The following is a 15215-nucleotide window of genomic DNA, read 5'->3' as shown; positions in this document are numbered from 1 at the left end:
GTGACACATTCAATATAAAATCTGCTGCTGATACGGGCGCCATGTCTGACATAAGATTGTGTCACAGTTTCAGTGGAAACACTGCTTCAAATATTCTCTCAGTGACTAAATAAAGTTATAGTCAGTGTATATTTACTGAAATGTTCTTGATAAATTAGGAGAAAATCTCAATCCTGTTACAAGTTTACTACTCTGAAACAATGAGATGAGTGACGGGGTCGAGTGTGATGGGTTGAGCTACTGAAACAAAATGGCCGCTGCTCCTCGTGTGGTTTAAAAGAGAAGGTCCACATGGCAGCAGTTAAACTAGAATATGTCAAATTGTTTAGAAATTAAGAAAACAATCATACTCCATCTTAGTTTTACGTTACAGGGTTGAATTGTTAAGCTTGACCGTACCCTTCCTAACCATAATAAACCTCAAATAATGTAAATAAATGACAATATATCTCGCCTTCTTTTGCACCGTGCTGTTAAAGAGAGCTGAATGATGTCACTTCCTGTCTGTGATGTAATAATACATATAAATTGCTATAGGTGGAACAATGCTAGTGTAATAGAGTTGAGTTTATATTGAGGGACAAAACTTTGTAGCCTGTTTTTTATGAAAAAAAAATCTTATTTTTTATTTTATTTGTATTTATCACAAGAAAATAACTCAGATAAATAGTTGTAATACTGAAAAAAAATGTAGACACTGTGTGTATTTGATTAATTTGTTTCTACATGCAATTTCAGAGAAGTGCCTCGGGGACATGACAGATAGCTTTGGTTTGTGACAGAAATGTTGAAAGTTCTCCCAGTTCTTCTTCTTTCTCCCCACACATTTATGCATGTGTAAATAATGCTCCACAGCTCCACAATCATTCCTCTGACTGTTAAATCACATGTAAATCTCCTATAACCTCATCCACTTACTGCTTCAAGAAATCCAAGAGGCGAGGGCTGGGACAAATGCAGTGTTTAGTTTACATACACTAACATGGCCAGCAGGCCTCACTGATCTGGGCTACATCACTGTGTAAATGTTTTCTGCGTTGGGTTGAATTTATTTGAACCCTTTCAGAAACACATGGAGTCAGATGTGCTTCAGGCATTAGTGATGAGCCAGTCTAGTTCAAACACAATGACTCTGTGCTAGAAGACTGAGTACCTGTCTTACTTCTGTCCTCGCAGATAAAACTGAACAGAACGCCACAAACTTAAAGCAGGACTTCCAGGACTGAGAGAAATAAACAACTATTAACTGAAGTGAAAGCACAAGCGGCCGGCACTTCTGTTGACATACAGTACATGAAGGGCTCTGTCCGTGAGAGCAATAGCCTTGACCCCCCAGTTCTGTGTTCTGCTCAGTTACCTTCAGCTCTTCTGTGACTTTTCTTGACGTCTCGGCATCATTCTACACTTTTTGTACAAGCGAGCTTCCCCTGAAAAAAGATTTTATTAGATTTTATTTAAGGCCTTGGTGCTTTCTGTCCAGCCAATATGTGTCCAGATGCAGTTTAATGTGCATGTCGATTGAACTCCTTCAGCATGAACCCCATCAAAATAAGCGGAGTCAGCAGTGTGCTCTTCCTACTGAAACATTACTCCATGCTCTTTAAGTTTAATGTGTTTATAATGTATTTATTTCATGAAAATGTTATTTATGAAAGTGTTTTTACCTTTTCTGTTAGATTAAGACGATGAGCTTTAAACACTGACAGTTCTGAGCTTTATAATGGCAACAAACTGCAACCAACAGTTCTGGTTCAGGGTTTAGTGGCGGCTTTCTGAAGTGGAGCGAGGAAAATGTCCAGAACACATCAGCTGACACCCGATCTCAATTCAGTTTAGAAACTCAAGAAATGTACAGTCGTCTCAGAGATCTAATGAAGCTGGAATATATTTTATTATTCCTTCATTCATTTTCTGTTCGGTTTAGTCCTTTTATTAATCTGAGGTCGCCACAGCGAAATGAAACAAAGATGCCCTTCCAGATGCAACCCATCTCTGGGAAACATCCAAACACACTCATACACTACTGACAATTTAGTCTACCCAATTCACCTGTACCTGTAATCTTTGGACTGTGGGGTAAACCAGAGCACCTGGAGGACGCCCATGCAAACGCAGGGAGAACACACAGAAACGCCAACTGACCCTGCCAAGGCTCGAACCAGCGAACTTCTTGCTGTGAGACGACGGCACTACCTACTGCGCCACTGCGTCACCTTATCTGAAATCATATATGCATAAATGTAAATATATGAAATGTGACCTCCTGTACTTTTATTTTGCCATCCCAGCGCTCACCCTGGGGCTGATGTGTTCAGACTCAGCATCAGTTGAACATCTTTAATCAGCCGCAGGTCATCTAGAGGAGCTTTAACACATGAGCTGTTCACACTTCTGTATGGTCCATATCAGAAAGAGTCGAGTTTTGGAGTTCTGCTGGAGACCTGCACATAGAGGAACACATGGACATCAGACTGCTGATCAATCTGCACAGGAGACGCTGAAGAGGAGGAAGACAGATGATGGAGGAAAAGCTGAAATAAATCTATTATCAAGGGAAATATTCAGACAGAATGATGAGGAGTTTAGGATGAAGATGAGAAGAGACGACATTTATATAACATTAAAATATTAGTGGAGACAAATAAACATGCGTGTGTGTGAGAAACAGAGAGGAGGAAGTGATGTGAACTAGACTGAGGTGAGGACACACTCGACTAAACTCAACACTGACATTAATGGAGTTCAGGAACAGGATTAATGTGGAGACTGTAGAGTTCTAGAGAACATGTTAGATTTGATGGAGGACATATGCAAGAGAGGAGGAAATTGATTAAATATGTAAATAATAATGGACATGAAGAGACGTTCAGAATATAGATTGTGACAGTACTGTCTCTTCTTCCAGTGAGACCTGGTCAAGATGGCAGGCAGCACAAACAGTTTCACATAAAAATGGGATCCTATTGATGTTGATTCAGCTATAATAATAAAATAATACACTTTATTTATATTGCGCTTTTCTCAAACTCAAAGCACTAACAAGAGCATCAAAACACAGAAGAACATCAAATACACAAAAAGTAAGAATGATAATAATAAAAATATACATATGAAAAGAAGGCCTCATATAAATATTTATTTCTTTATTTATAGGCCCAGGGCAGGCTGCGCTGAGTATTTTAAATAAGTGGGTTTAAATTAAACACAATAGGATCGTTGGCTGTGCGCGAGCAACATCTCAGGTAGCCAACTCTTTTAAGAGCTGAACTAAAAGAAGTTTAAGGGCAATAAGCCTATACAATACGGTCAGCTGTAATGCCTATTTCACATGCGTTTTCCGACACAACAAGACTTTCGAGACTTTCTAAAACCCTGGATTAATGAAGAAAGTTTCTAATTAACTAATTAAACACAAACGTATAATTGATAATAAATAATGTGTTGTAGTTCAGACTAACAGATGAGCTCGCTGTCTGTGCGTCGCAGTAATGGTGAACTTGGCATTTGCTCTTTGTGACTAAATTATGTTATACAGCGGCTCCAGTTCCATATAGCACATATAAATATTGCAAATAGGCTACTATTCGGTGCTGCCAACTGTTTGCATTTTATTTTATGCATTTACTGTTGCATGAAATAATAAAAAAAGGGAAGAGCGCTGGTAAAGAGCGTGATGCGCACAGAAATTCACCCATTCTGAAGTTCTCTTTAACCTAATAGGGTATATGCCGAGCTAGTGCTGTTCCCATGCTGATCCACTTCCGGTGACCTGTTATTGTGAACTTTTTCCCATTTTATACGGTTCCTTATACAGCATCGATGTTGTGATGTCATTAAAATACAATCAGTTAAATAAACTTTAGCATTTATTTAGTTGTTCAAGTGTAAAACGAGACAAAAAGCCGTTTACTCGCACGCTCCCGTCAGAATCGGCAGGCTAACGCAGAAGCTCCACTGAATATACTGGGGTAAAATAAATGCTCATATTATAAACATATGGCGGGGGAAATGTCATTTAATGCAGTGCTTCTTGTACAATCTGACACCCACCTTGAATCGGATATCACTCAGCTAGTGGATATCGCTGATTTTTTAAAGAAAACAGACCTTAAACATACAGGATTTTGCATTAGCATTTAATTCGCCGGAAGCGCTTAACCCAGGTTAATGTTAAATTAAAAGTTCTATTAGCATGCTTCGGCATATACCCCATTCTTCTTAAATTGTAGAAAATCTTTAAAATGACAGGCCTTTAATCTTTTCCATCTGGAGAATTACAGTTATTAATAGCTTAGTCCTTATTAATGATCGGTTAATAAAATACATCATTTACAGATCTACTGAAGAATAAGACGAATGTGCAATAACTATAATATTTTTATGTTCATTGATGTAAGCCTGCTAACTGATCAAATGACAGAATATGTAAACTTAGTTTATATATATATATAATTAAATAATAATAATAGTTCAAATCCTGTGTGCTGGTCCACAGAGGGCTCTTATTTTGAGGGTTACATCACGAACTCAGATTTGGTTGACCAATCAAAGGAAAGTTGGCGTTTCAGCACCGCCTACATGTGTATAATGAATTTTGAAGTCATTTATCCGTTTTCCTACCCTGAATAAAAATAATTTAAATTTAGCCAAAATCTTGTTTCTTCGTTTCTTGTGAGCAAATGAAAAACAGAAAAACGGCCGCTTTCTTCATTTTTCTTTTTTTGATTCAGGATGGATATGGATTGGACGGAAGACACCCTGATTCACATGGTCACCATTAGGTTGTGGGTTGTTTCTCTGGATGTTGTGGCGAGTGTTCCAATGCAGCGTTGCCACAAGTACAAACCACCAACACCTGTCACCTCATCAGCACCAATCGCCACCTGCAGCTCATTAAGACTGGAGCATATAAACAGAGAAAGAGAAGACACAGGGTGAGCTTGATCTCTCCTAGAAGACACGCTAATGCTCCTTTCTCTGTTTTCCCCAGCAGATAGCAGTGGCTAGACCGGCACCTCAGATTGTTTTCAACTATCCTAACCTTCATCAGCCCTGAGGCCTTTCCACATTACTCGGCCAAAGGACTCATACCTGCACAGCTACCCTACCCTCACCTCCTTACCTTGCACTGTAAATAAATCACCCTCTGGGTCGTTACACCATATCTGTTTGAATGCTCATGTTTTATCCCTCGTCTCGCCACAACTGGTGGAGAATGCGGGCAGATTGAGTGGATAAAACCCCACATCTGGTAACATTGAATTATTTTTTTATTTTTTAGGCGAGCGGCTGCTCTCTCTCTCTAATCCCTCAAAACGGTGTGGAGGAATACACCCCTCTGTGAGACAAAATGGAGGATATCATGCGTCGCCTCTCTGAGATAACCACACGACAACAACTGTTCACCGAACAGCTCTCCGTCAGACAACAGAGAATGGAAGAGCGCCTGTTCCAGATGGCTGAACACCTCCCACTCCCAGAGGCACGCACCTCCGCTCACCGCCATTTGACAAAGCTCGGTGACCTGGATGATATTGATGCGTATCTGCATACGTTTGAGGTCATCGCAAAGAGAGAAGAGTGGCCCGAATCCGAGTGGGCTCAAATCCTGGCCCCCTTCTTAACCGGAGAGTCACAGCGGGTGTACTTCTCGTTGGATTCCCCCCAAAATGAAGATTATACTGTACTAAAAGGAGAGATCCTGGCACGTGTGGGGTTATCGCCGGTGAGAGCAGCGCAACAGTTCACTACATGGGCGTATGAGGAGGGTGCCCCAGTACGGGCGCAGGCAGCTCAACTCAGCAAGCTTGTCCGCTTATGGCTCCTCGGGGGATCCCCAACCGCTACACAGGTTGCCGAGAAAGTCGTCATTGAGAGGTTGCTGCGTGCTCTTCCTAGAAGACTCCGGGGGCCTGTAAGCATGAGGAACCCTGCAAGTTTGGCAGCTTTAGTGGAGGCGGTGGAGTTGGCAGAGGCCACACTGACCCGAGACATTATCGAGAGAGCAGCCGTTCCCTCCCGGAGGGTGAATTCACCATGGCGGCAGGTGGAGAGTACCTCACGGCCCATCAGCAGACCGGCTGTCCCGAGTCCGGCGGATGAGCCCATGCCCACTGAACCAGTGAACTCCACTGCACGTGCCTGGTTGGCTGGCTGCATCGTTCACCGGACCCTACCATCAGGTGCTCCGTCTCGCAGAGTGAAGCTTGAGGGGAAGACTATCACGGCTGTATTGGATACCGGGAGCTCCGTGACGCTGGTACAACCAGGTTTGATCAAGCCTCGAGTGGGATCTAAAGCCACAATATCGATAACCTGTGTGCATGGTGACACACGTTACGTCCCCGCACAGCGGGTAACGATTGCAGCCGGCAACGGCGCATGGCCCCTGGAAGTGGGCGTTGTAGCTGATCTCCCCGTCCCCCTTTTGCTTGGCCGGGATTGGCCAGGGTTTGAGGAGTTATTGTCTTTGCCAGCAGCAACCCCCTACCAGACACGTCGCCGCCCCCGGGCTCGGACTCAACGGGTCCGCCAACCAGCTCTCCTGGCCACAGAGAGCGACCGAGGGGGTGAGTGTTCGAATCAGTCTTCTAATGTCTTTATGGATTTGTTCCAACAGGTCTCTAGGGGAGGTTCCTTCGGACAAGCCCAGCGTGAAGATGACACACATAGAAACTGCTGGTCCCAAGTTTGAGTAGTGGAGGGCCAGGAAAGGCTCCCTGCTCCTCACCCCCTCCCACACTTTATCATCCTGAATGGTCTGCTGTACTGTGCAGCTGAGCGACGGGGGGAGAGGAGGACATAACTGGTGGTACCAAAAAGCAAAACGTCCACCATCCTGGAGCTCGCCCACACTCACCCAATGGCGGGTCACTTAGGAGCAGCCAACACGATTCAGCGCATTCGGGACCGATTCCACTGGCCTGGGCTAAATGGTGAGGTCAAGAGATACTGCCAGGCATGCCCGATGTGCCAGAAAACTGCTCCCCAACGTCCTCCCCCCAGTCCCCTGATCCCGTTACCCATCATTGAGGTACCCTTCGACCGCATTGGTCTGGACCTGATAGGGCCCCTGCCAAAATCCGCCCGAGGCCACGAACACATCCTGGTCATCCTAGACTATGCCACCCGATACCCTGAGGCCATACCCCTACGCAAGGCCACCTCCAATGCCATTGCCAAAGAACTCTTCCTGCTGTGTAGCCAGGTGGGCATCCCCTCAGAGATCCTGACTGACCAGGGTACTCCATTTATGTCCCGGCTGATGGCAGACCTCTGCCACCTCCTGAAGGTGAAACAGCTGCGAACACCCGCAGACGGATGTGCTCGTTGAGCGGTTTAACCAGACCCTAAAACGGATGCTTCGCAGGGTCGTGGCAGAAAATGGTCGTGACTGGGACCTCATGATCCCATACGTACTGTTCGGCATTCGTGAGGTGCCCCAAGCCTCTACTGGGTTCACTCCTTTTGAGCTACTGTTCGGCCGACAACCCCGCGGCCTCCTGGATGTGGCACGACAGGCCTGGGAACAGGAGCCCGCACCCCAGCGGTCCCTCATCGAACACGTACAAGACATGAGGCAGCGAATTGAATGGGTAATGCCCCTGGTACGACAGCATCTCACTGAAGCCCAGCACGCCCAACGACGTGTCTATGACAGGCCTGCCCAAGCCCGAGAGTTCCAACCTGGAGACCAGGTCCTGGTGCTAGTGCCCACAGCAACTTTCAAGTTTCTGGCTTCCTGGAAAGGGCCCTATGTAGTTGTCGAGAAGGTCGGGCCAGTAAACTATCGTGTCCGTCAGCCGGGACAACGTCGAGAGGAGCAGAGTTACCATATTAACTTACTGAAACGGTGGGTTTCCCCTTCTAGCCAGCTGGTAACCTTTGCAGAAAGCCCACATCCTACGGTACACCTAGGCGAACAGCTCTCAGCCACTCTGAAGACGGAGCTTGAAACCCTGGTCAGTGTGTTTAGTGAGCATCCTGGGCGCACCACTGTCATTCAGCACGAGATCAAAACAACCCTAGGAGTCATTGTGCGACAGCGGCCCTATCGGGTTCCAGAAGCTCGCCGGCTGGCAATAGAGGAAGAGGTACAGAAGATGCTGAAGTTGGGGGTCATCGAGCCATCTCGGAGCCCGTGGTCCAGCCCCATTGTCATGGTCCCAAAACCGGATGGCACCCTCCGATTTTGTAATGACTTCCGGAAGCTAAATGAAGCATCCAGCTTCGACGGGTACCCGATGCCTCGGGTGGTTGAACTCCTGGACAGACTCGGTAGTGCCAGGTTCATATCCACCCTCGACTTGACCAAAGGTTACTGGCAAGTTCCGCTAGCCCCAGGGGCAAAAGAGAAAACCGCCTTCACCACTCCTAGCGGCCATTGGTATTACCGGGTCCTTCCCTTTGGGCTGCATGGGGCACCGGCAACGTTCCAACGAATGATGGACATATTGCTCCGGCCCCACCAAAGTTATGCCGCGGCCTACCTTGACGACGTAGTAGTCCACTCGATGTGTTGGGAGGAACATCTTACCCGTCTGCGGAGGGTGCTCCTAGAGTTACGACGGGCTGGGCTCACAGCTAACCCCAAGAAATGTCATCTCGGGCTTGCAGAGGCAAAGTACCTGGGATATCACATTGGTCGGGGGTTGATCCAACCGCAGCAAGCCAAAGTAGAGGCTCTACAGAAGACTCCCCGGCCTACCAATAAGTCCCAGGTACGTGCCTTTTTGGGGTTAGCGGGTTATTACCGATGTTTCATCCCCAACTTCTCTTCCGTAGCCAGCCCATTGACAGACCTGACAAAGAAGGGACAGCCAGAAAGAGTCAATGTCTTCAAGCAAGCGTTCCTGTTCTTGGGCAGTCTTTTGACTAATCATCTGACCCCTTTTGTTCTGATCTGTAATAGGAAGAAAAAGCAATGATGTTACAAAAGTGTTGCATGAAATTTAACAAGAAGAACCAGCGTAACACCAATCTGCATCATTTACTGATTTATCTGGAGCAGAAAAGTAATGAATTGCCCCATAAGCCTTACTGTAGCTGCACAAATAGGTGATAGTGATTAGCAACAGGCTTAGTGATTCAGTAAATCTCCCTATAGACTGACAAAAGCAACACACGGTGCTCTGGCAGATACAGTAAAGGACAGAGAAATCCTGAGGTTTGTAGCTGCTCATTGAAAAGAAAGTAGATACGTATAAAACAACTGAGCTAATCGCACCAAGAATGAGAAGCAAACATTGCCTTTTGAAGATATGGAGCCAGAATAGAGAGGCCTAATTTTGGGGTCTAGTGTGCATTTTTTTATTACTGTTATTGATTAGCTCAAGTTATATAGTTTGGTTTTACTCTGATTTGCATGGATCAATCATTCTGTTTTCACCTTTAATAAATATATCTTATTCCTCTATAAGTCAAAATATGAACTGAACTTGTCAATAGTGTTCATTTAACATTGAGTGAATGCTAGTTGCTTTACCCATTGAACATTCCAGTGATTATTTATAAAACATTTTACTTACCACAACTTGCCTACTGCTTGACATGGATAACCCGCTGATTTACTGTGTCATCGCTGCAGTACAAACAGTCCTACATCCTCTTGAGACACTCTGCTGCAGCCAAGGTATTTTATACTGTCTGCACAACGGCAATACAAAATGCAATTTAATAAAAGACTTATTAAAAAAATCTGTATATGTTTTTGCATGATAAAAGACAAAACATTTAATCATATATATATATATATATATATATATATATATATATATATATATATATATAATGATTCCTAATGAATGAGAGTGATCAGACATTTACTGAAGCATTATTAATCCACAGTTGTGCTGGTGAACATCAGTTAATGCACTGAGAGTCAACAAGAACTAACAGAGAACAACTTTACTGTCATCAACTAACATGAACAGATCAATAAATACTGGAATAAATGTGTTATTATTGTTCAGTTCAAGTTAAATCATGAAGAAGAAGAAGATCAGAAGAGCAGAAACAAACGTCACACTTCATTTCTCCTTTATTCATTGAGCTGCTGGATTTCTCTACAGTTGATTCAAGATTTGACAGAGATTCAGACAGGATTCAGACATTTCCATGTTCATCGTCACATTCTAATATCAGCAGTGGATTTGACATTGACTTTTATTATTTGTGCTCAAACAACAGAGAAACAATGAAGAAGATCAATCTGTAGACAAGAATGAGCTGATCTGAACACAGCAGCATCCTGGAGGACACTTCATCAACATCAATGATGACACTGATGAAGACTGAGAAACACACACACACACACACACACACACACACACACACACACACACCTCTCACACACACATACAAACGCACTCACTCTCCCTCTTGCTCTCTCACACACGCACACACAGAAAGAGACACACACACACACACAACCACATACAGAGAGAGACACACATGTGCACACACACACACACACGCACACACACACGCACATGCGCGCGCACAAAACACACACAGCAGTAAACATGCATACACAGCAATGAACATACACCCACATACACACACACACACACACACAATTGAACATGCACAAACACACACACTCTCTCTCTCTTTCTCTCACACACAAACAGACACACAAACAAACACATGCTCTCACTCTCTCTCTCTCTCACACACACACACACACACACACACACACACACACACACACACACACACACACAAACACACACTGCTGCTGAGTGCTCCTGCAGAGGATTCTGGGTAAATCTCTCGTCAGTCTTCAGCTCAGTTTCACTGATGTTCCAGAACTAGGCCTAAACCCAGCACAGAGCGGCTCAGTGAATGTGGTCTGGACTGAGTGGATGAGGCTCATTGTGTCTCTATAGATGTTGTAGAAGATCAGAGTTCCTGCACTGTGATCCACAAACACTCCTATTCTCCTGCTGAGCGGTTCCACTGGGAGAGCAGTGTCTGTGTTATTGTGACTGAATATGAATCTGGATGAAGTGCTGATCAAACTCCAGGACTGAGCATTACGTCCAAACACACACTCATCACCTCTTCCCTTCCTGCTGATGCTCTTATATGACACTGATATACGCACACCAGCATCTCCACTCCAATCAATCTCCCAGTAACAGCGTCCACACACACTCTCTCTGCACAACACCTGAGGATTATCATCAAATCTGTCTGGATGATCAGGATACGGCTGATTCTCACTCACACTCTTCACCTCTCTGTTCTCAGACAGAATGAGACGAGTGTGTGCTGTGTTTGGATCCAGAGTGAGGAAACAGACATCTGAACACAAGAACAAACACATTTATAACCACAGCTGTGTGTGTGTGTGTGACGGAGAGAGAGCGTGTATGTGTGAGAGACAGAGAGAGAGAGTGTCGCGCACGCGTGTGTGTGTGTTTTGTGTGAGTGCATGTGTATGTGTGTGTGTGTGTGAGAGTGTATGTTTGTGCGTGTGTGTGTGTGTGTGTGTGTGTGTGTGTGTGTGTGTGTGTGTGTGTGTGTGTGTGTGCGCGCGCGCGTGTGTGTCAATCAATCAATCAATCAATCAAGCCTTTATTTGTCACTACACTTTCGTATAGCGAAATTGGACCCCCCAGACCATATGGAAAACAGTCCGTTGAGTGCGGGCAGCCAACTGGTCCAGCAGCCATTTCCGGTGCAAGTCACAGCCCCGCCCATGCCCCACGTGGGTAAAAGCACACGAAGGCGTTTGGATGGGGATCGGTGGTGAATGTTTATCTGTAGATATGTTTGTGTGTGTGTGTGAGCCTGCATAGTCCAGAGTCCCGCAGGTGTCCTTGACAGGGGCAGGAATTTCAGAGCGTCCGCTTATCTTGCTTATCCCAGGGAGTTGTTTACTTCCAGCCGAGGCCGTCTGGCAGGAGTAAGAGGAGAGCCGAAAAAAAGACAGTAAGATACTTCCACTTTAGGTCAATATCTGCCAATTTCACAGATATTTAATGTCCATCACTCGTCTCCCGATCTGGCCAAAATTTGTTGCAGAGCCGCTAACTTCACCTCGATGGTTTCCAGTTTGCGGTCAAGGACCATAGTCTGATTCGCGACCCTACCCATCAGTGTTTCAATCAAGCCGGCCAGCCTAGTGGGGTTTTGAGCTGCGCTGACCGCTTTTATCAGTTTCCGATATCCCAGGGCCCCGCATAAGCCCATCAGCAGAAACCCTGTTATCAAAGTTCCGAATAGGTAGATATCTTCATGGTGTCAATTGCATTCAGAGACCAGTTGATCAAATTCATAATTCCTTTTTCGTTTGGAAAGCAGGACAAGGAGAGCCTCAGAGATAGTATAAGACGAGACAAGAGGTGCTAGCAGGAGAGATATGGGACGGAGCGGGAAGAAGAGCGACCGCCTTCGCCGAGAGCCAAAGAAGAAGTGTGCGTGTGAGTGTGTATGTGTGAGTGTGTGTGCATGCTTGCGTGTGTGTGTGTGTGTTTGTGTGTGATTATGTGAGTGTGTGTGTTTGTGTGTGTGTGTGTGTGTGTGTGTAGTCCTACATTTGCGCGGTCCTGCTGTAATCCTCGTGTGTCCTCCATGATCCAGACTGTAAACACACACAGATGGAGAGAATGAGCTGTTTAGTTTCCCCCTCAGCTAATAAGCTAAAGCTAGCACTGAGCTGCTCAGCTACACGCTCCAAACTCTTGAGCTAAAACACACAACACTTGTTGGTTGAGCCGGTATGCACAATGAATGTAACACAGTGCGTTCTTTTCCTCTGCTGTTGGTGAAGCGAGCGCAGATACTGCTCATGTTGATGGAGACACCCTGCTGCAACATTCATTTATTACAGTGATCACACTTAGCTTTGCCATCGTTCTTCAGCACATGCAGCCTTTGAGCACATGTTGCAGTCCATCTCTAAACTATGTTCAGATTATTAAAGCTGCTCGCCAGCGCCCAAGTTCCTGACAGATTAGCAAGTGAAAAATACACATGTGTGCACAGAGAAGAGGAATCCAGATGTTGATTTTAGAACAAGAGTCTGAACATTAATCCAAGTGTCTGATTCCAGAATCTGAATCCATCTTCAATCCCCAACCCTATTCCTGACCTGATATTGTAGGATTCTTCAGCAGAAATGGAGGAAGAAGTTTCTCTGCTCAGCTCAAATGCTGAAACTGTACAGTGTGTCCCGCTTAATGTCACTGTAACTGAGCCAATACACTCCAACATTTACAGAGGAGATTCATTTCACACTCAATGATTTGCTCTTCATAGACCTGACTGTAATACTCTACAAGCTGTATCTTCTGTCTGTCCTCACCCCATAACCCTCACAGAAAACTGAAGCTGATCACAAAAGAGCTTTCTAGTGTCTTTTTAAAGCCATTCAGTGTAAAAGCACAAGGCCATTGCTGCTCCACATACTTGAGTTTGTCCAGTGTGTAGTTTGGATCCTCCAGTTGTTCAGAGAGCAGCTTGACTCCTGAATCTCCTGGATGATTGTAGCTCAGATCCAGCTCTCTCAGGTGTGAGGGGTTTGAAGTCAGAGCTGAAGACAGAAAACCACAGCCTTCCTCTGTCACCATACAGCCAGACAATCTACAAACACAGCAATAGTCCACATCACACAGTTGGACAATCACACATCTCTTTGTGTTGTGAAGATGCTGACTGCTGTTTCTGCTCATGTCAACAGCAGTGATGAACACACACATCCTGATTAGCTCTCCTTATTGATCGAGCCCTCGCATCAGCAAACACACTCACACACTCAACAAGGACTCGACATCATCTGTAGAAGTGTACAGAGCAAAGACATTGTTCATAATACACCACATCAAGCTGTAAAGTCTGCTGTGAGGAGGAAGAAGACACACTTGAGCTCAGAAGATCATCTTAAAGTCATGTATAAAACACAACAGGAAATGAGCTGATTTCATCATTTATTTTGTGATTCTGTTGTGGACTAAAACAAAATGAGCTCAGACAAACACAAACCCGCTCTTTTAATGTGTTTATCACCCGACCCACAGTCACTTTTATTCTGTCAGGAGAGAAACACCTGATCAATATTCATGACTGCTGACTCTCCTTCACATTCAGCCTTTAGCAGATATTGTTTTAGATGAGCGAGTAATCAGGATTATTTCAGACACTTTATCATGAGACTTTTATTTGTTTTCAAGAAACTGAAACTGCACAAATATGAGAGCAGCTCAAACCTTCAGCAGGACACAAAACAGCTTCACTTTAGCGTTTAACTCTGCTGCTTTCACACCTCCAGATCCACTGTTCTGTTCTGAAACAGGATTAACACTGGTATAATGTTTATTTGTGTTCTTGCTGTGGTTCACTTTCACAAGGAAAGTGATTTTAAATGTTGACACCCACAGACAGAGTCACAAAAACAGCGAACTCAGGCCCCGTTTGCACTAGTGCATTTTAGTTTGAAAACGGCGTTTTAGGTCAAAAACGATCCGCGTCCACCCTAGCATTTCTGAACATATCTCCGTTCACACTACGCCACCAAAACCGTACATCACATGACCATTCGTGTACTCTGGGCATGCGCGTTCTAGTATAAACAGGAAGCATGTGTCTCGCTCGGCATTTGGTTATTGGTAGTCAACAAACGCCGGTTGAACAATAAACGCGAAGCCAAAAAGCAAGAGAGGTGTTTTTGTGGACAGACGACGAGGTCGAGTTGTTACTAAACGTAACAAATGAATAACTGCACAATGCCGCCTAAAACAGACAATAGTGCAAACAACGCTCCCATTTCTGTTTCCATGTTGTTGTTTACATTGAAAGGCTGGTCTGTTGTCTTCCGGTAGCGTTAAAGCCATGTGTTCTAGTCATGTAATAGGGGCTTGATGAATAAGGGAAGGATGAACAATGACACAAAAGCCCCAATCAGGTAGCAAATCTCAGCAGCCACACCTCCGTTTTCAAATGTGTCCGTTTTCCCCCATCCACACTGAGACGGAACAGCAGCATTTTAGAATGAAAATGGCCTCTCCAGCGTTTTTAAAACGCTCCGTTTTCAGCGCTCAAAAACTCCGGCATAGTGTGTAACCTTAGCAAAACTTATGCGTTTTAAAACGAAAACGCATTAGTGTAAACAGGGCCTAAGACTGCAACTATTTTTAAAATATATATTAAAAGGTCTTCAAATATGATTATGATTTAAATCTGATTTATTCTTGTTTTTAAAGCGTTTGTCA

At 44.6% G+C, this 15215-nt stretch overlaps 2 protein-coding genes across 5 annotated transcripts in view; one reads left to right on the top strand and one right to left on the bottom strand.

Annotated features, from left to right (window-relative positions):
- The window catches only part of LOC101884513 (uncharacterized), a 195753-nt gene that overhangs the window by 13321 nt on the left and 167217 nt on the right, over window positions 1-15215 (top strand). The gene's annotated exons all lie outside the window — the stretch shown is intronic.
- The window catches only part of si:dkey-26m3.3, a 167516-nt gene that overhangs the window by 142326 nt on the left and 9975 nt on the right, over window positions 1-15215 (bottom strand). For 2 of the 4 annotated variants that reach the window (XM_068220048.2, XM_073948110.1), the window contains 3 exons: window positions 13417-13590; window positions 12543-12589; window positions 10022-11307 (listed from right to left, as the gene is read on the bottom strand). In XM_068220048.2, the coding sequence (XP_068076149.1) occupies window positions 10784-11307; window positions 12543-12589; window positions 13417-13590 (745 nt within the window). In that variant the 3' untranslated portion in view covers window positions 10022-10783. Of the gene's footprint in view, window positions 2219-2295; window positions 2442-10021; window positions 11308-12542; window positions 12590-13416; window positions 13591-15215 lie in introns of those variants that run through there. The other 2 variants (XR_012402461.1, XR_012402460.1) reach the window with 2 other exon arrangements.

This window comes from Danio rerio, chromosome 4 (assembly GCF_049306965.1).
Source record: "Danio rerio strain Tuebingen ecotype United States chromosome 4, GRCz12tu, whole genome shotgun sequence".
NCBI lineage: Eukaryota > Metazoa > Chordata > Actinopteri > Cypriniformes > Danionidae > Danio > Danio rerio.
This window is presented reverse-complemented; position numbering and strand designations above follow the sequence as displayed.